General features: G+C 33.2%; 1 protein-coding gene across 1 annotated transcript in view; it reads right to left on the bottom strand.

Moving 5' to 3' along the window:
- Window positions 1-1,443: 1,443 nt before the first annotated feature.
- The window catches only part of SMC3 (structural maintenance of chromosomes 3), a 31,660-nt gene continuing 11,973 nt past the window's right edge, over window positions 1,444-21,130 (bottom strand). The window contains exons 9-29 of the mRNA XM_079136900.1: window positions 20,271-20,446; window positions 19,943-20,023; window positions 19,332-19,496; window positions 18,902-19,023; window positions 17,775-17,988; window positions 14,778-14,881; window positions 14,499-14,598; window positions 13,933-14,093; window positions 13,424-13,565; window positions 11,862-12,012; window positions 9,433-9,585; window positions 8,349-8,500; window positions 7,087-7,245; window positions 6,272-6,379; window positions 5,757-5,865; window positions 4,588-4,835; window positions 4,289-4,501; window positions 3,816-4,007; window positions 3,447-3,624; window positions 2,439-2,545; window positions 1,444-1,850 (exon numbers count right to left, since the gene is read on the bottom strand). Of these exons, the coding sequence (XP_078993026.1) occupies window positions 1,779-1,850; window positions 2,439-2,545; window positions 3,447-3,624; window positions 3,816-4,007; window positions 4,289-4,501; window positions 4,588-4,835; window positions 5,757-5,865; window positions 6,272-6,379; window positions 7,087-7,245; window positions 8,349-8,500; window positions 9,433-9,585; window positions 11,862-12,012; window positions 13,424-13,565; window positions 13,933-14,093; window positions 14,499-14,598; window positions 14,778-14,881; window positions 17,775-17,988; window positions 18,902-19,023; window positions 19,332-19,496; window positions 19,943-20,023; window positions 20,271-20,446 (3,107 nt within the window). The 3' untranslated portion in view covers window positions 1,444-1,778. The remainder of the gene's footprint in view (window positions 1,851-2,438; window positions 2,546-3,446; window positions 3,625-3,815; window positions 4,008-4,288; window positions 4,502-4,587; window positions 4,836-5,756; window positions 5,866-6,271; window positions 6,380-7,086; window positions 7,246-8,348; window positions 8,501-9,432; window positions 9,586-11,861; window positions 12,013-13,423; window positions 13,566-13,932; window positions 14,094-14,498; window positions 14,599-14,777; window positions 14,882-17,774; window positions 17,989-18,901; window positions 19,024-19,331; window positions 19,497-19,942; window positions 20,024-20,270; window positions 20,447-21,130) is intronic.

Consider the following 21,130-nt stretch of genomic DNA (forward strand, 5'->3'; position numbering starts at 1 on the left):
TACCATATGAACCAATATTTCCATTCCTAGGTACATATCCAAGAGATGTGAAAACATGCCCACGTGACAGTTTGTTCCCAATGTTCACTGTAGTATTATTTATAGTAGCAAAAAGATAGGAACAATCCAAATGTCTAACTGATGAACGATCTAAAAAAAAACAAAAACAAAAAAACCCCATGGTATACACTCATATAACATTATTCAGCAACAAAAACTAACACATGCTACACCATGGAAACACCACGAAGTTAAAGAAGCCAGTCACAAATGAACACCTACTGTATGGTTTCATTTATATGAAATGACCAGAACAGGCAAATCTATAGTACAGAACAATGTCAATTTGGTTGCCAGGAGCTAAAAGGAGGGAGTTGACTGCTAACAGGCACAGTGTTTCCTTTTGTTGCTGTTGTTTTTGGTACTGGGGATTAAGTTCAGGGGCGCCTAACCTCTGAGCCACATCCCAGCCCTTATTATTTTGGGACAGGGCCTCATTATGTTGATAAGGCTAGCCTCGAACTTGTGATCCTCCTGCATTGGTCTCCTGAGTTGCTGGGATTACAGATGTGTATCACAATGCCCAGCTCAGGGTTTCCTTTTGGAGTAAAAGGGTTCTAAAATTAAGCTTCAGAAATGGCTGCACAATTCTGTGAATATACTAAAAATACTGAACTGAACTAGGTCACATGGGTGAATCTTATGGTGTATGAATTATATCTCAATAAAGTCATTTAAAAACATAAAAAGTCCCAAAGACCCCCCCAGGGGGGTCAGTTTCAGTAACAAAGTCTTCTAAAACTATTTACTTAGCCAGGAAAAAACAAGGAAATTATAAGACATTTTTTTGGCTTTAGTGTTCTCAATTACACTTAGAACTACCCTCTCAAGGACAAAAGTTCTATTAAATACACTGACATCTTAAAAAATGATTTTTAAAGAACTCATTACCCTGAGTTAAAGCAAGGGGCTCTAATTATCACTGAAGATCAAAATCACCACAAGGAACTTTAGAAATAGCAATGACTGGAATCCCAAACCCTTAGATTTTGATTCAACATCCAGCAGTTATATTTTCAAGTTTCCCATGGTTCAAGCACACAACTGGACAGAGAATCACTGATGAAATAAAACAAAATATGGAAGTGCATCTTTTAAGTGAAAGTGACACTTTCTTAGGCAAAGTAAAAAGTACATATTTAAATTATTATTACTGTTATTATTACTTATGTGTGCAGTATACAGGATTGAACCTAGGGATACTCTACTACTAAGATGCATCCTCAGCCCTTTTTTATTTTTTGAGACAGGGTCTCACCGAGCTGCAACCCACCTGCCTCAGCCTTCTGAGGAGCTGGGATTACAGGTATGTACTACCAAACCCATCAAAGAAAAACTGGTTTCTAATCAGGGAAATGACAAAAAGCCACATAAAACACAAAATAAGTCATAAAGCCAATCATTTAATTGAAGCTATAAAAAAAAGATGCAGTATAACTGACAATAAGAAAGAATATTTAGAACGTTTAAAAAGATTTAAAATAGGAGCAGGGCACTTTACAAAAAGCTGTGTGAGAAACAAAATTTTTAAACTATTAGTAGAAATGTAACATTACAGAGTATCTTATAAAATACAAAGACAGAAGTACAAAAGGACTATGTGTGTTCTAAGTCTGAAAACAATAAAGACCAAATATTTAGCTTTAAATTTACAGTTCCTGGGTATGAGAACCATATTATTATTTACATCTTCCAAATCTGTTGGCAATATTTTTCAATTAACCATGTGTAGTATCGTCTTCTACAAAGTCCTTGGCCATCTCTGCTGTGATCACATCAATATGACTAACCTGCAGAACAATGTTAAAAAACATTACATCTTAAATAATTATATCAGTGTTTACACTATATAAGGTAATGTTTACAATATATAGCCTAGTCCCTAGGCTTTAGAAATGATTCTAAAGCATTATCAAAACCTTTATTTACAATAGTGTTTGTTCAATGGATGGGTTTAAAATATACTTTATGTCTTAATGCTCTGAAGATATATAGGTAAGTACTTATGCCTATCCATCTGAAGTTCCTTTTTGTTCAGGTTATATTAGTTTGCTATTTCATCAAAATCTCAAGGCTGGAAGATAACAGTTTAGAAGAGCTGTGTGTGGTATATAGCCAAATAGAAATGTATATAATTGTTAAAGGCTGTGCATTCAAGAAACATTGAGTAGACCTGACAGGAAGATACTGTCTCTTAATATTAATGAAAATAAAGAAAATTGAAACAAAAAATGCTATACAAAATCTGATAAACCTCATATTTGGAAAAAATTTTCCTCACAAAGACAGATTAGTTATTATTTGTCTTCTTTCACAATTTAACATAAAACCAGAATCCATCAAATATAATGCTTGTTAGCAAACTGTAAAAAAAATACCTTATTTCTGAACTTTACACCATAGAATTTATCAGCAGACTCAAGCAGTTCAGGCCTAAAAGTAGTTGTAATAAACTGAGCATGTACAGCAAGTTCCATAATCATATCTGAAAAAAGAAATAATTTAATAAATCCCTTTCCTCAGGAGATCTAAAAATTTAAAAAGCAGCTATTTTACTCTCATCTAAAATTCAAAACTGTCAGAACAGTCTGCAACTTTTTTTTTTTTTTTTTTTTGGTACCGGGGATTGAATCCAGGGATGCTCAACCACTGAGCCAAATCCCCAACCCTTTTTTGTACTTTTTATTTAGAGACAGGTTTTACTGAATTGCTTAGGGCCCTCACTAAGTTACTGAGGCTGGCTTTGAACTCGAGATCTTCCTGCCTCAGCCTCCCGAGTCACAGGGATTACAGGCATGTGCTACGGAGTCCAGCTCAGCCTGTGACTTATATTTGCCATGCACACATCTGCAAAAACTATCAACTTAACTTCTTCAATTAGGAACAAAGCTTAAACCCCAGTACCTTAAAGCTATAGAAAATAGATGTTATTTACTATAAAGAAACTTCTAGGAGTATTACAAATAAGAGCAAAGGTTTTCTCTCTCTCTCTCTCTCTCACACACACACATGCCATCTTTCTTCTACTGCCCACTCCCCCAAAAACCTTTTGGACTTACAAGATCAGAATTAGATTTTTTGAGCATAAAACTGCTTGACAGAGGTACTATTCTAATGCTGAGCAAATCAAGCAGATTTTAACAAAATTCAATTAAAGTATATTTTCAATTAATTCAAAGTAGTACATCTACTTCTCACATAACAACTGAAAAGCAGTCAAATACCAAACTTTAATAAAAACTATTAGAAGAGAAATTATCTTATTTACTGAATATATATCATTTACTCTCCCCAAATATCTCAGGCAACAAAAACTATGATAATAAAAGAGGTAAGGAATCATCTTTAAGCAGGTTCTCATTTTAAGTACAAAACCAAAATTATACCTGACACAGCCTTTCGGTGCTGAGCATCCAGAGCTTGGTCAATCTCATCAAACAAGTAAAAAGGAGCTGGGTCACATTTCTGAATGGCAAAAATCAGAGCAAGAGCTACCAGGGATTTCTGTCCACCTGAAAGCTGTTGCATTTCCCTCATTTCACCTTGTTTTCCTGTAAATGACACCTAATAAAACATAGTAAGAGTTAATATTGCAGGGGTTAATTAATAGTAAAAGTTAATATTACTTCTTAATAGTAAGAGTTAATATTACTTCTTAAAATGAAGCTGCATATGATGTATAAATGAGATGTACAAAAGATTCTAAAAATCCTATAGTATTGTACTGAATAAAAATGAACATACAAGTATTTTACCCTAATTCCAACTCCTGTGAACTGGTCAACTGATGGGACACTGCTTTGTGATCCAGAACCCCTCTCACTTTCACCACTCCCTTCTCCTTCATCCTGAGACTGACTGCCTTCCACATCTCCTTTCTTCATCACCAAAGTAGCTTTGCCACCAGGTACTAACTTCTGGAATACTTCACTGAAGTTCTTGGATACCTTAAAAAAAAATATATATATATATATATATCAACTCAAATACAAATTTTGCCTAAAAGGAATTATACATACTATTGCTTTAAACAAAGTAATTGGGAATATTTTTTAATATTAAGAATAAGAACAGATAAGATTCTTTTCAGAGCTATGTAAAACATTCAAATTACTACATGTTAGCAACCCATACACTGGATTTATTCAAGTATATTAGATTAACCTTACTAACTGAGGAACAGATGAAGTTTTCATCTTGCATGTTTTAATAATAAGCAGAAACATACCTGTTTGAAAGTTAACTGAATAGCTTCATATTTTCGAAGTTCAAGTACATTCATCAATTCCATGATCGATTTGTACCCCCTATCCAACTCTTCTTGACGCTTTATTAACTTTTCTTTCTGCTCAGAGAAATTTACAAACTGATCTAAAGCTTTTTTGTTAACATGGCTGTACTTCTTTAACTCAGTGTTGCACTGCTCGAGTTTTCGAAATAACTACAAAGAAAAGAAAATATGTAAATAAATCCATATACTACAGGTAAATCTGCAATGAAACTTCAAATTTAAATCCAACAAGTTACTTGTTTGAGGCTCAGTGTCTGGTACTTTTCAAATGCTTCCTGGGGAAGTGATCCAAGTTCTCGAATTTTCTTCATACATTCTTCTTTCTTTTTTAATAGCATGCCTTGTCGATTTGTCATCTTTTCCAGTTCTTTAGTATCGTGATTTATAGCATCCATGTGTTCTTTTTCCATATTCTTCCAGCGCTCCATACTCTTCTGAAGCTCCTTAATTCCAGCTTCTGTTTTATCAATGGAATTGTCCAAATCTAAGATGGGAAAGAAACATAATTAGACTTTAGACTGTTTTAGAGCCAGAGTGCTATTTGAGCAAGATTTTTTAAATGACCAAATATTCCAAAATAAATAGGTTTTAGCCTTTTTCAGTGTTTGTTTGAATTTTACTGTAAAAATGCACATACCACTTAAGTCAGGACAAAATTAGAGGTACATGTGTCACTCAAGAATAATCATGAGCACACCTGTAATCCCAGCAGCATGAGAGGCTGAGGCAGGAAGATCATCAGTTCAAAGCCAGCCTCAGCAAGAGCAAGGCACTAAGCAACTCAGTGAAACCCTGTCTCTAAATAAAATACAAAATAAGGCAGGGGATGTGGCTCAGTAGTTACGTGCCCCCGAGTTCAATCCCCCATAAACTCCCCTCCTCCCCTCAAAAAAGAATAATCATGAGGGCTGGGGTTGGAGCTCAGTGGTACAGCACTTGCCTAAGACATGTGAGGCACTGGGTTCAATCCTTAGCACCATATAAAAATAAATAAAAATCAAGGTATTATATCCATCTACAGCTAAAAAAAATTTTTTTTAAAAAGAATCATAAAACTGTCAATTACATAGTTTTGATTATTTAATGTTCATATTTATAAATAGCTAAAAAAATTACTTTCTTTTCAGTAACTAGGTAGTAAAACTTGATTCAGGAATTTCATCCTTTGTTAACTAAATGAATAATTACAGTCTCATAATATTGTCTGAAATCTATCTCAACAAAGTAAAAGTTACAATTTATAATTAACCTACTAAACTCCATTCACTATTAATTGCTTATGATGATGGAAAACAAACAAATTATTAATATATGCTTTTGCCTATTTGGATATGTCATTCTGTCGTAAGCTTAAGTTTATAAAATAAACTAAATATCATAATTTTTTTGCTATGCAGAAATTCACCTTCTGATCGTGCCATAGTATCTTTGACTCTTTTATTAATGGCTTCAAGTTCTGATGTTGTAGCAGTGAGAACAGTACCCCCTTCTGTCTCTCTCAGTTCATTAAGTTCCTGCAACACAAAAGGACCTCTGGGCATTAAACCATAAAAGAGGAATTTTGTTAATTTCAAAATGTTGACTGCCATCAGTTGCTATAGCTATTCTCTAGTTTCTACACATATAGTTCATATGACTGCCAATATTTAATAGTATACTGAAAGGGAAACAAAATAATGTAATTACTAGAAAATTGCTCAACATGACTTTAATGAGGAAATATTAACTAACATTTACTGAGCAGGTAGAATGTGCCAAGACAGTAAATATATAAAGCAGATACTACTATTTTACACAAAAGGAAACAGAAATAATAGATGACTTGCCAAAAATCACACACTAGGTGGCAGTGCCAGAACTCCAACCCAGAGTCTCACATATAACCACTTTTGATAGGTTACAGTCAAAAAAACCACATACCTGTTCTACTTGGTCTAAGCGTTTCCTCAGATTCTCATTAAGATAAGTCTCTACTCGAGTAATAATACCTTCTAATTTAATTCTTTCATTTAGTAACTGTCTGTTTTCCTAAAATTAAGAAAAGAAAAATTAATTGAGTACCTAAGCATTAACATTTCACACATTTCTATTGTCTGCTCCATTACTTGTGTTGAAATGAGCTAAGATGGAGTTTTATATTTTAAACATTTACAAGAAGTTCTATATTTTAAAAATTTTCTCTTTCTCATCTATTCAACAGAATGTTAAGTTTGGAGCCTGGTTTTTAGGAGACATGGTGCCAAGAAGTTTTTATTTTCTTGCTTTTCATTTTTTGGGCTAAGTGTTGTTTATAACTATGCATTAAAAAAAAATCAAATGTTATTCAAGACAATACTATTAAATATATAATGGTAGTCAGATCAATATATTTATATTTGAATTAAGAGGTTCCATTGTACTAATGATAAATGTGCATTAAATAAGAAATGATTTCTTATATAATTCTAACATATACAGAATGGCTTAGAAACACTTATTAAAACCTTATTTACTCTTATGAGTATGAAAAATCCAAGACTCATTTTTCTATTTTCTCAATATTCTTTTCTTTTATATTCTATTGGTTCACTATTATTATATATAAAAGTACTATTTACTGTCACATATTCATATGTGCACATAAAATAATTTGGCCAATTTTATTCCCCAGGGATTCCCCTTCATATTTTTATTTGGTAAGAAAGGTGATTTTCACAACAGCCAATGGATTTTTTTCCTTTATCAGATGTACTTGCCTGCTGAAGTTGACGAATTTCATCATTCAATGCATCTACCCTTTTCTGATCTTCCAGACTAAGTTGAGAAAGCAAATCAGTTCCCAGTTCTGCTTTCAGTGATTCTCTGGTGGACTCCATAGCATGCAAACTTGCTTCCAAACTTTGTAAGCTACGTTGCTACATGACAAATTATTCACTTCTTAATAAAGGTATTAATCATTATTACTAACAGTGAAAAACTAGACAAAAAAATCTATGACATTAAAGTGAACTACAATAATCACAACCCAATTAAACATCAGGTGCTATAATGTGTTGCTGAGCTATAATGTTCAGTAGGTTAAGTGTATTAAATGCATTTTGTGTTGGGATATTTTCAATTTATGATAAGTTTATCAAGACACAACCCCATCACATAAACCAAGGAGCAACTATACTACTTTTTTCTTCCTTTTTCTTTTTAGTGGTACTGAGGAACTGAACTTAGAATCTGAAGCATGCCAGGCAAGCCTTCAACCACTGACTGACACCCCCAAACCCTGATTTGATAATTGGGACCATGTAAACAAGAAAAACATTTACAAAGGGAAGGACAAACCGTACTTCATGGTTAAACTATACAAAACTTTTCAGAAGTAGTCACAGGAACAAAAAGAATGCTTTGGAACAGTATACTTGTGAGCACTTCTTTTTTTGACTCTTTCTTGTCTCAGTACCACTAATACTCAAAGTTTTTGCCCAAACTGCTTCAAGTTTATGAGGCAATAATCAACTGTTCTTTGTACAAGTCTGCTTCCTATTCACTTTAATACAATCTGGACAAAATACAGTGAAATATTCAAATAGTTTCATAATGCTTTCCAGACAAAAAAGGATAGACAAATTAAATACCAACTATTAGACAGCACTATAATGCCATAGCTCAAAATGTCTGTCTATCCAATTAGAGTAGGCAGCCTGAATAAAACCTACAATAGAAGATTCTGGGTACATATGAATGTAAGTATGGTACAGATAGATGTAGATGTCTAGAAGCAGGGGTTCAATCAAAAAATGGAACATAAGAGATTCAATAACTCATGTAACGTATGATCCACCCCCATTCTATATAATCACAAGGATCCTTTTTGTTTTTTTCCTGTTAATTGCAGTGCCAGGGGCAAACCCAGGGCCTCTGCACATGTTAGATAGGCAATCTACCACTGAACTACATCCCCAGGCTACCACCCCAATTCTATATACTTAAAACAAATCTATAACAAAAGACATACTTAACGAACCTTAGGCATAAAGGTTTTCTCTGACTGCTGCCGCTTCTCTTTCAGCATCTTCATTTCTGATAATATGCTGTCTCTGGATGCTTTAAATTTCCTTTGTTGGGTTTCTATCTGCTGCATTTGGTTCATCAACTGATCAATTTCATTATTAATCCATATACAAGGCTAAGGAAAATTCTTCCCAGGTTATATGTCACATGTTCTAAAAGTATGAAATGTAGACCCTGGCTACGTCAAAGCTAAAAAGCCCAACTGCTGCTTTGTTTGTGTTGCTGTTTACACTGATAGCACAAAAGCTATAAATTCAGAGTTTAAAAAAAAAAAATACCACTTTTACTGGTATTTACAAGAATGTCCTTGTAGCAGTAGCAAATAATTCTCAATGATCAAGTACTTATATTCATATTATATGACAAAATAGGAAGCATACATCAAGTACTTATCTTTTCCAAAGCGCTATGATTGTTTTTAGAAAATGCACATGGCACAACTACTCCTGTTGTGAACTGAACTAGGCACTCTCCATGTTGCACTATTCATATTTCAAAGAAAAACTATGTTATTCAGATTTGCCTACTTCATGGCCATTTCCTCCACTAACACTAAATCTGTACTTGCACCAAGTGACCTCAAAACAGTAAGTTCTAATGGACATTTTTCATTCCTTATATATTTGACATCTGTACATTATGGGGCATTACTGATACCTCTAACCCTCCTCCTTGAAACATTTCCCTGATCTTCCTTCCACAATTCACTGACCAATTCTTGGTTTCCTCTTTGCCTGATAACCTTTAAATTTGGTCTAAGGTTCTTTTCCTTCAAAAGTAGACACGCTGGTATTAGCTACTTAATAATTAAGCAAAGAATCAATATAAAAAGTAGTTTTTAGTTTTTTCCCTCTAAGTCTTCAGAAGCTAAATAGACGGACATAGCTCTTCTGCTTAAATAAAAGCCAAAGTAAAACACATTTATATATATACATGCATATATATATCACACCAAACATGCAAAACATTATAGGCTGCAATCAAAATGTATTTTTTTCTCTACAGTATCCATTATTACACACAAAACAAAAAGATATTTTCAATATTTCTGCGCAGGTTTTCATTGAGCTTTGCTTCAAGCTCACCCAGTTCTTCTTCTGCTTTTCTAACATCTTTCTGTAATTCAAGTCGAGATTTCCTTGTGTCATAATAACCTCCAGTTAGAGCACCCCGATGACTGACTTGGTCACCTATAAACAAAACATAAGAAAGGTAGAAATTCCGTGTGACAACTTTATTCAATGATAAAATGACCATAATAAAATACTATTCTAAAGGCTTTAAATCACATAATATGAATTAAAGGAAAATTTAAGAATTTTAGTTACCCTGAAAAACTTTTGCTTCCCAATGCTAAAATCTGCAGTCTTGAAAAAAAATATACTTTCTACGTAAGCCTGACCATCTGGCAGAAAGTACAAAGTGCTAGATTAATGAGGACATATCAATATAACACTAAGACCTAATCTGGAACTCCACTAGCTATATTTGGGAAAATCTGAGCATCAAAAATAATAGCAATGTGATTAACACTGAATTTTTTAAAAAGTCCATGAATCACAGTGATACTTAAACATAAAATAAGTAGCTGGGCACACTGGCGTACATCTATAATCCCAGCAGCTTGGAAGACTGAGGCAGGAGGATTGTGACCTTCAATGTCAGCCTCAGCAACTTAGCAAGACCTTAGCAAGCAACTCAGTGAGACCCTGTCTCTAAATAAAATACAAAAAAGGGCTGGGGATGTGGCTCAGTGGTTGAGTACCCCAGAATTTAATCCCCAGTGCCAAAAATAAACAGACAGACAGTGCTCTTCTTTATAAAAAGCTAATAGTTAATAAGCCCAGAGGCAATGAAAGAATGTTTAAGAATCGCTATTTCAAAACCCCAAGAATAATACATGATTTAGGCAAGGGTAACAAAGAATGCTAAAAAAGTTGTTAGGGAACCTAATACTGAGTTTTAAAGAACAACTGCACATATATAACTTAGTTACAAAGGGGAAAGGCACCTTTACTGTTACCTGAGACCTGCTAGGGATCAAACTTAGCATCACTGAGAGTGAGACACAATAAACGATGCAGTAAAAAGTACACATCACTCACGCAAGCATTCATACCAAGAAAGTTTAACCTGAATTTAACCATAAGGAAGACATAAGATAAATTTAAAAAACAGGACGCTCTCTAAGTCAATTTCAGGGGGATAGTGGGATGAGAAAAGGGAACAAAAAGAACTGTCTTTTAAAGGGTCTAAAGAGAAGACATTGCATGTATCCTTGATTGAATCCTGAATACAAAAACGTGTGGAAATAACCAACACCATTTGAATGTGGGTACTTTTTAGATGTCATTATTAGGTTAATGTTCAATTTCTTAGGTGTAAGAATGGCATATGGTGGTAACAATGGAAAATGCTTTTATGACACTACATGATTAAGTTTTAGAGATGAAGCGCCAATATGCTTACAACATATTCTTAGTTGGTTTATGAGCAATGGCAAGAACAAAATGTAAACATAAAGCTGGGGATGGGGATGTTATTTTTTTTCCCCCAACAAATTATGAAAGAAAAGTTAAAAAAAAAAAAAAAAAAAAAAGTGAGGCCAGGTAACTGACATACCAAGCATTCTTAACCAGTATTTCACAGATAAAATTCAGATCTGTGACTTGGGTGTGGAAAAAAATGTACATCTTTATTTAGCACTTCCTTCTATAATGAATAACAATGGTATTTTAAGTACTCATGACTTTTGTTATCAAGAGAAAGTTATTTTCATGTAAGATTACACTTGTCACACAGATCTCAAAATTTTGCTTACGTGCATGTGTGCTTCAAAATCATGGTAGTTACTAAAGACATTGCTATATCTTGTCTTTTAATATATTTAAAAATGTATTACAGGCTGGGGTTTTGGCTCAGAGGTAGAATGCTTGCCTAGCACATGTGAGGCACTGAGTTCAATCCTCAGCACTACATTTAAAAAAAAAAAATTAAAAAAAGTATAGATTTATTTAAAAAGAATGTATTACTATATATTTTTAAAACGTGATACATGCCAATATAATGGGTTTCCTTTGTGATCCCAAGTATTTTACTTTATGCATTTAAACTGTGTGAGAAAGGATCCATAAAGCTTCACCAAAGAGCCAAAGGAGTCCACCATGCCAAAAAGATTAAGAACCAAATTATTTATAGACCAAATGTTTTTATAAAAAAAAAAAAAAAAAAAATCAATATCAATGCCTGTGTTTACTCTTGCTTGAACCCACTATTTAAAAATTGATAAAAAAATCTGTCATGGATTTTTGAATATTCTTGAAACTTTGACTTTGAATTACTACGTAAGATATACTCATCAAACATGCATACAGCTCACAAGACATGTTATTATACCACCTGTTATATGTGTTAAAATGATTTATTAGAGTTTATTGGTTCAAAGCTAACAATTACTGTTACAAACCTTCCAAAGTAATGCAGTCCATAGTGAAGGCACGGGCCAGTTGGGTTGAAACTTCCATGCTACGACAAATAAGCGTCTTTCCAAACACGTGTTTGAAAGCTTTGTCAAATCTGGGATTGTACCTCAGTTTACTGATCATAGGAATAGCATCCTAAAAATGATTATTTCATTAATAAGCAAAGTGATGACAATACAGCTAATTAAAAACTCTGCATAATTATAATTTTTACCTTTATAAATACAAACACAAACATACTTCAAAACTACTAGTTTTTATATTAAAGATGTTAAAAGAATCATTCTACTGAAGTCTGGAGGGTTGGGAATATAGTCCACTAGTAGGAGGAGGTCTGTCCAGCTGTTCAATTCCCAGCACCACACACAAAAAAAATAAAATAAATGAAATATCCTGGATATTTTGCACATTTAATCACAAAGCTTTCAATAGTAGAGCATTGAGATAAAAAACTTATTAGCTCTGGAGCCAGGCTGCTCAAATCCTAGTTTTGCCATTTAGCAGATGTGTGCTCTAGATAAGCTGCTGAATTTTCCTAGATAACATTTACTCATCTACAAAACTTCAAAAATAAGTTTTTTTCCTTTTAAAGTTGTAAAGATTAAATGAGTTAATAGATGCAAAATAATTTGTATAGCATCTGTAGATGTCATTTATTTTCATTTTTTCCTCTTTCCTAAACTATAGGAATAGGATTTTTATAGATTTTTCTGAATTATGAAATGTCCTACATATAAAAAAATGTAATATATACATGTTAAGCTTAAATTAATAATTATAAAGAGAACACCAATATAACCACAACACATCACAAACAGTACACTATTGACAGTCCAGAAGCCGAGTACCCATTTCCTAATCACACAGTAGTTACCTGTTGGAGGTTACCACTATCATGACTTTGTGCTAATCACTTCCTTGCACCTCTTTCTAGTTCTATTATCTAAGTTCAGTTTTGTGTATGTTGTACAAATGGAATCACACTACAAGCATTCTTACATGTCTTTCTTCATTCATACATCATGTAAGACTCAATTTTCCTCCCCAACACTTAATAGCTGCTACTATTATCAACATTCTGAGGTTGAAGACCTCAAAATAATGACATTATTTTCAAGAATGATGTCTAAAGACTATTTTCAATCCATTTAAACTGTGCTAACTAGTAACAAAAGCAACATTATGCTTTCAGTCTAGCCTCTTCCAGTCACTTTTTATTTAATTTATAAAATATATTAAAAGCATACCCAGAAAACTTTTTAAAATTCCCTTTAAATGATAGTTCCTCAGGAATTTTCCCTTAATTCCCTAATGTTATCATTGTCACCCTGAAGGTTTACATATTTGAGATGATTTGTTTCATGTCTTAGCTGTAATCTCTGTTCTCCTCAACCCCACCAAACAGTAACTATGCTCCATGGGAAGAAAGCAAGTCTATTTTATAGGCCAGTAAATCTCCACATATAGTACCCAGGCACTAGAATGTATTAAGACTCTACAATAAAAAGAAGCTCACTGAAAGAGACCTTAACACACATTGACTCACATTGGTTTCAGGGTAAGCGGTGTCCCTGACATCTAACTTGTTAAGAGGCAGAAAAGTGACCTCTCCGGGAAGATTCATTTTATTAAACTCCATTAAAATCTTCGTGCTGACTTCATCTGAATCAACAATGTGATAAAATAACCTACATATGAACAATAACAACAAAAAAAGACATATTCACTGCTAGATTTCAAAGTGTTGTAAACATTTAAGCATCAAACAATTCAGTGTTTTTCCATGCAATTCAACGTGTACTGAAAAAGATTACACGGAATATTCCAATGGACAGGAGGGAAGCCCAAAATAGGGAAAGTTTTACGCATACAATTAGAAACAAATGCTTGGTACTTACTTCTTTGATTAAAAAGTTAAATAAGAAACTGAGGATATAATGGAAGACACATTATACAAAAACTATAAAGAGCTGTTTCTTAGGTTATTCTTATTCCCTCTTTCCTCCCAAAACCCCATCATGTAAACAAACAAACAAACAAATAAATAAATCTCACCTGTTTCCAGCAGTGACTTCCACACATGTGTAGAAGGCTGGCTCACATTCAAAGTTATTCATCACAATGCCATGATAGCCGTTTTGTACATGCTGGTTTATTCCTTTTCGACGAAAATGGTCCAGCACTTTGTTTATACTGTCTATTCCATTTAAAATGGCCTATAAATTGTTTAGTGAAAAATATCAGTATCACCAATGGCAATCCTGCTGGTTAAGAAGACCATCACATCATACATTCAAATATATAGCAGAGAGTAAATATTCTCCTTGTTAAGCACACACCCCCTTAAAATGTCAACTACATTAAACACTTCATATTATGGGTCTGCTCTGTGACACTAGGGTGAAAAATGGGTTCTCTGCCTAAAAATCCAAAGTGCTATTAATAACATGGTTGCTAGTCAGGATGCTTATATAACCTACTGTTTCACATTTGTAGGATAAGTGACTTGGACTCTACTTCCCTATTCATTACTTAGAACTTAAGACTACAGCTTGAAAGCTATTAAATTCTTGCAACAAAGACTGATTCAATAATTCAGGTAATGAAAAGAACCTGCCCACCTTTCCTGTTGCCGCTCTAAGAAGTTGCTGCTTTTTTTCAAGATCTTCTCTTTTAGCAGCAAGTGCTTGCTGTTCTGCATTCTCCTCTCTCCACAAGTAACTAATTAATAAAAATTAGATGACCTTTAATTTTAAACACATAAGATGGATTTACAATATACACTTTAGAATAAAATACTGAAATCAAACTTACATAGTTAATTGATAAAACAAAGACCATGTAATAATCAGTAATTAGCATTATTCAAAAAATTTAGGCATATTTTAGTCTATACTAACTTTCTTTCACTTTGTAATTCATCTTTCTTATTTTTTACTTCATAGTATTTTCTGTCCAGTTCTTCCACTCGAGCTTTGACTTCATTGAGATCCTGATCCAGTTTCTATGGAAATAAAAACAATTTAAATTTAAAATTCAATTTCATAGTGACAATCCATAGTGACATTAAAATCAGATCACCAGCTACGAAAGGTAATGGAGGAAGGAATTACCAAGGGGAATATGAAACCTTTCTGAGTGACAAACATATTCACTACCTTAATCGTGATGATGGCTGGCTTTACAGGTAATGTACTTTTTTAAGTATGTATAATTTATTGTATATCGATTATGCCTCACTGAAACTACTGAAAAATCAAATTTTAATTTTTAAAAGGAGTAGGCAGAGTATAGCACAAGAAAACACAAACCATAAGATGAACTATTTTAGAAAATATTGTTAAGAAGAAATTAACTTGTGGGCTGGGGTTGTGGCTCAGTGGTACGGTGCTTGCCTAGCACTCTACCCAGCACCACATGAAAAAACTAAATAAACAAAATAAAGGTATTATGTCCATCTACAACAAAAATATTTTTTTAAAAAAGAAATTAACTTGTTAATTAATAACCTAAACCTTACTACTTCTGTAATATACTTTCCAGGATTTTAGAAAAAAGAAAATACAGCCTGGGACAAAGTAAGAAACATGCTGCAACTTTTATCACAGCTATCAGAGTTTCTCCTCCATATCAGTTACTAAGACCAAGATTACTAAGATTCACTAATATCAGTGAAAAAATTCTAAATTTATTTTAAGATACGCAGAAATTATACTACATAAACTAAACAAACTAAACCATGATAAAACTACCCACGACATTTTTTTATAGAGCAGGTATTTTTTTAGTAGTAGGGATTAAACCCAGGGTACTCTACCCACTTGAAAGCTACATTTCCAGCCCCTTCTTAAAATTTTGAGACAGTCTTGCTAAATTGCTGAAGATGGGCTCAAACTTGCAGTCCTACTACCTCAGGCTTTTGAGCTGATGAGATTATAGGCATGCACTATTGCCCGGTGGACTGATGAATTTGTGTCTGTGTAGTTCTGGAACCCAAGCTCTCATGCATACTAGGCAAACACTCCACCACTGAGCCACATCCGCAGCCCCAGATGTTAAAAATACTGCAGAAAAATTAATTCAGAAAACAAATGGACATTTTACATAGCACTGATGCATGTAACTGTACAGAATAAAGGACACTCTATATCTTCACAAGTGGTCACTCTGGTAACACAAGGTGTAGCTGAAATACTGGAAAATAATAAACTTCAAGCATGAAAGAATGAATAAAGCTGCTCAATGGAAAATCTTGGTTTATCATCATTCTTTCAAAAATGGCATCTGCTGATGTTGGTGGTTCCATAAAATCAAGACGAAATTCACTGTTTCAGTAAAGTATGTGTGGCTATCACAACTGACTAATTTCCACATAAATGACTATCTTGCTCAACCAGTGTTTTCCACTTCCTCTATAAAATATTCTGAGTAAAGCCCATAAGCACATGTGACTTTCAAAGGCAATAAGCCATAATATATTACTCATTGTCACTTTTCCAAATGATTGAGTTGTTCATGCTTAGAGTCAGTTGTATTTGCTTTTGTTTTGGCTGTGTAATTATGTTAATGAGTACAAAGAAAAAATTTATGTGCTTTTTTAAACGTGTTAGCATTTGAACACATTCAATGCTGAGTCACTAAAAACTGAATTTAACATAATTAAAATGTCAAGTCACACACACATACAAAAAAGAAAATCTAGGGAAGACTGAGGAACTGGACTGGTTTAGAGCAGATAAATGAAACACATGATCTTAGCTAAGAATCCTGGATCCTGTTTCCATTCAACTTTAATAAGAAATGTATTTACATGTGTGGTCATATGAGAAAATTCCCTGGGAATTCCAGTCACTAACCAGATTCAGGAAAAAAATTATCAAGCCTTACCCAAAAGATTGGCACACTAATGGACACTGATTCACTTAAAATAAAATGCTTAAGATATATATGTGTGTGTATACTACATACATATATCCATACAAACATACATTTTAAAATTTTATACTTTTAGTTTTGATAAACTAACCAATAAACTGGTGGAGACTGTACCACCCCTCCTCACCCTACACCGTCTTACATACTCCCTGTTTGTCAATCCCATCAACTTCCACACCCCTGCACATAGCCATACATACATATCACTTATGAAAGCTTTTACCCACCATTTCTTACTTCAAATAAAATGATATATTCCTTATTCTGGAAATATTCTATCTTCTACTTCCATTTTTAAGAAAGTGGTAGCTAAATATGCACAGTAAGTAATGCCAAATTCACTTAGAAAATGCCTATAAAAATCACCATTGTTTTAACTAACAAAAAATAGTAAGTTATTGGCAAAAAATTGTTAGAATTTAAAAAATGGAAAACTTTTCGAAAGTTACTAAGTTGTTTTAGACTTTTTTTCATGTTAAAATCAAGGGTAGATCAAGTACACACTACCAATCCATAAAAACATATTTTAAATATACTTAATCCCCATGAAAACTGACATGAACAAAATATCCTTTAAAAAAAAAAAAAAAAAAAAAGCCAGATGTGACAGCTCACGACTATAATCTCAGCAATTCAGGAGGATGAGGCAGGAGAACCACAAGTTCCAGGCCAGCCTAAGAAACTTAGGGAGAACCTTTTCGAATAAAAAATAAAAAAGGGGTGAGGGATGAGATGTCACTCAATGGCAAAGCACCCCTGGGTTCAATCAAAAAGAGAGAAAAGAGGAGGGGAAAAGCACTGCTACATATATATTAAATTGTGCTAACCCTTTCTAAAGAAGTATATTTTATGTATTTTAATAATAGTAAGCAAAAGTTATCTAAAAATAAAACCAAGTAGATAGAACAGTGTATGTTTATGTCTTCTGAAAGGTTTCTCAAAGCCATTATAGAAGTTCTTACGTTATACTGCTCCAGATTTTTCTCTTTGTTTGCCTCAGTGTCCTCCAAATCCTTATGTATAGCCGCAATCTGTCTTTTCTTATCATTAATAGCCTGATCTAAAGACTTAAGTTCCTTTTTAATCCACTTATCCCTTTCTTCTTTTGATGTAAACTGGCTCCCTCGACCCTGCTTTGCATAAAGATCCGTTCTTTCCTGGGTAGCTTGAGCCAATCTACACAAGATATAAGAATGGGTTGAAACAAGAACAGAAAATAACCAAGTTTAATCACAATCAATAACATCAACCATACACAGAAACAATAATCCATTTTTTAAAAATTACATTAAAAAAGGAATTACGTGAAAAAGCAATTGCTGTATAATAAAGCACCTTGGACTAGCTAGTTATAGTAACGTAACTTTGAAATAATAATTCAAGTTAGGTAAATAGCCCATACGTAAGAATTTCAGGCAGACCCAATAGTCATTCCAGGTCTGGGTTAGTCAGTTAATCTAGATAATTATAGTGCCCCATTTTAGAAACTTTAAAAAAATATCACAACTACATTGAGCTACATAAACATCTTCAGTCTTTGTAATAAAGACACTGTAAAGATAAGGAGAAAATACTTTCAACATATTGTAAGGAGAAAAATGAACAAAGGATATACATACACGACTCATTAAAATGAATGTGTATAGACACTAAATCGTGTCTATACCTGCTTGCAAATGCTGGCAAGTTCAATTTATAGACAAACAAAAGTCAAAACAGCAATAAGTGAAAAAAGGTACAGAATAAAAACAATGCTATCTGGATTAAAAAAAAAAATGCTTGTTTTAAAAAAGTCTAACATTTAGTAATGTCATCTTGAATAAGTGATCAAATCTCTTAAAGCCCAAAGTTCAAAGAATTTAAAATAGGGTTAAAAGTCAATTACCACTTTTGAGTAGAAATAATGTAGGCAATATGTGTATAATAACACTTGATCCAAAGTAGTTGTTTAACATTAGCTATTACTACTTTCAAGAGCACAGTTAACTTTTGCCCTTAATTACTGTGCCAGTACCTTCTTAACCCACAGATGTGCATGTTTTATAGAGAAACCATGTAGAAAATTAAGTGCTGGTGAAAATTTCCAAACCTCGCAATTCCTCGCTCTTCTTTTTCTTTTACGCTGTTAAATTTAGGTTCTGTTTCTGCCAGTTCTTTCTGCTTTTCTTCTATTTTTTCAAGCAATTTCTGTCTCTCCTTTAATAAACGTTTCTGTAAATAAAGCAAGACAAGTAAAAGAGCAATTTGTTTAAAATTTTTTGCTAAAGTTTAAAAAATCTAGCATAAAATGTTTTCTCGGGGGAAGGGGGGGAAATACCTCATGAGAAAAGCAATCCTCCAACATAAAACTAATTTTTTGAAATGAAAGAAATAAAAAGACAGTACTTATACTGTGCTACTTGATAATGTGGTAAAGTTCTTATAAAACATTCAAGTATGCACCCCCATCACAGAACTATCTTCTATAGTTCTTACTAACTTGAACATTTATGTCTTTCATTTTTAGCATTTTGACTTACCCTTTGTTCACTATTGCCAGCTAATTCATCTTGTAAATCCTTAGCTTTAAGCTCCAGTTTAGTCCTCTGCTTGATTTGTTCTTGTCTTTCAGCACTGAGCTGTTCTTTTTCTTCTTTCATAGCTGAAATTTTTGTTTTCAACTCTCTAACTTGGCGCTCAATATCCTATCCAAAAAGTATCAAACAGAAATGAATCAGGAAATTAGAAGTACAATAGCAGAACTGTGACACCATTAATTCTACCCATTCTCTTTTTTTCCACTCATGCTTTTAGTTACTACCCTGTCTTTACAAATCTTAATCCCTTGACTTCCCCTTGTGGCTATCATTCCACAGTTCTAGTACAAAAGGATTTACTGTAGGCAAAAAATCAATTAATGAAGCACAATAGCACACACTTGTAATCCCAACTACTTGGAAGACTGAGGCAGGACTACAAATTTGAGGCCAGCCTAGGCAACTTAATGAGATCCTGTTTCAAAATAAGAACTAAAAAGGGATGAAATGTAGCTCAGTGGTAGAATGTCCCTGGATTCAAATTCAAGTACTATAAAAAATAAATTAAAAAAAAATATATATATATATGCCTAAACCTTGTTCATAATTCTTACCTCCATTTTATCTCTTGCATCCTGCTGGGCATCTCGTAATTGTCTTGATTTTTCTCCACTAGTTTCTCGCTTAGCAGAAAGCTGGAAAAAAAAAGTTACCATTTCTAACTTGTTTTATATTTATCTAAAATTTCATAACTTCTAGTAAAATATCCAATGTCTACTAAAATAAACTAAAAGTAACCATTCACCTCATGGTAACTGATGAATTCATTAAGAGGTTTCTAATTTTTTCAAGTTTCTATTAAAAATCAATGAAATATATAGGTTGAGTTTAACATATTCATAAAAATAAAATTCATTTGATTGAGAAAGGTAAATATTTTACCTCATCAAGTTTAGCCCGAGTCTCATTAAGTTCCTGATTGTAAATGGTATATTCCAGGGCTCGTCTCATTTTATCCCATTTCTGATACTGAGCTAGTTCTTCCTTTTCTTCCTCTAAAGTATGTAATCTTTCTTCAATGTATTTTAACAACTCATTGATTTTTTCCCGTTTGCCCTCTTTAAAAAAAAAAAAAGTTATGTAATATCACTTCTCAAATACACCATGAATTTATTCTTAAGAACTATAGCACTGTTTATGTGACAACCAAATCTAAGATACTAAAAGGGCAATTAAGATGTTTTTATGAAAGGCACAGAACAAATTTACACAATGTAACAACGATCCTCATATAACAATATAGTAAGGACCTATGTTTAAGTTTCATTTTTAAAAAAGTCAACATGCTGTCCCATAATGTTAAAAAGAAAACAAAAAAACTAGTATCACTGGTGTTACTAATTCTTATTTTTCATTAATAAGAGCATTATCTGTAGCTACCATATATTGAATATGTACTACATTCCAGTCATGGAACTACCCGTTCCTCTATTCACCTCCATGATTTACAAAACAGAGTTTTGTAGATGGGGAAGATTTAGACCAGAGAGATCAAGTCTAAAGTCATGTCAGTTAAGTATAGGATTTTGAACCCAAGGATTGTCAGACTCTAAGCCACAATATAATACAACACTTGAAAAGCAAAATAAGGTTTCATAATAAATGTACTAAGGTAGATTACAAGCTCAAAGTTTTACATTTACTTGTTCCTGAACAATTTAAAACCTAATGCCAAGTGATGTTCCAGTATTTGGGAGGGGAAGATGCATCCAAATTTGTTGTCCTCGCTAACAACAGCAAGG

Source organism: Sciurus vulgaris (assembly GCF_902686455.1).
Source record: "Sciurus vulgaris genome assembly, chromosome: 4".
Classification (NCBI taxonomy): domain Eukaryota; kingdom Metazoa; phylum Chordata; class Mammalia; order Rodentia; family Sciuridae; genus Sciurus; species Sciurus vulgaris.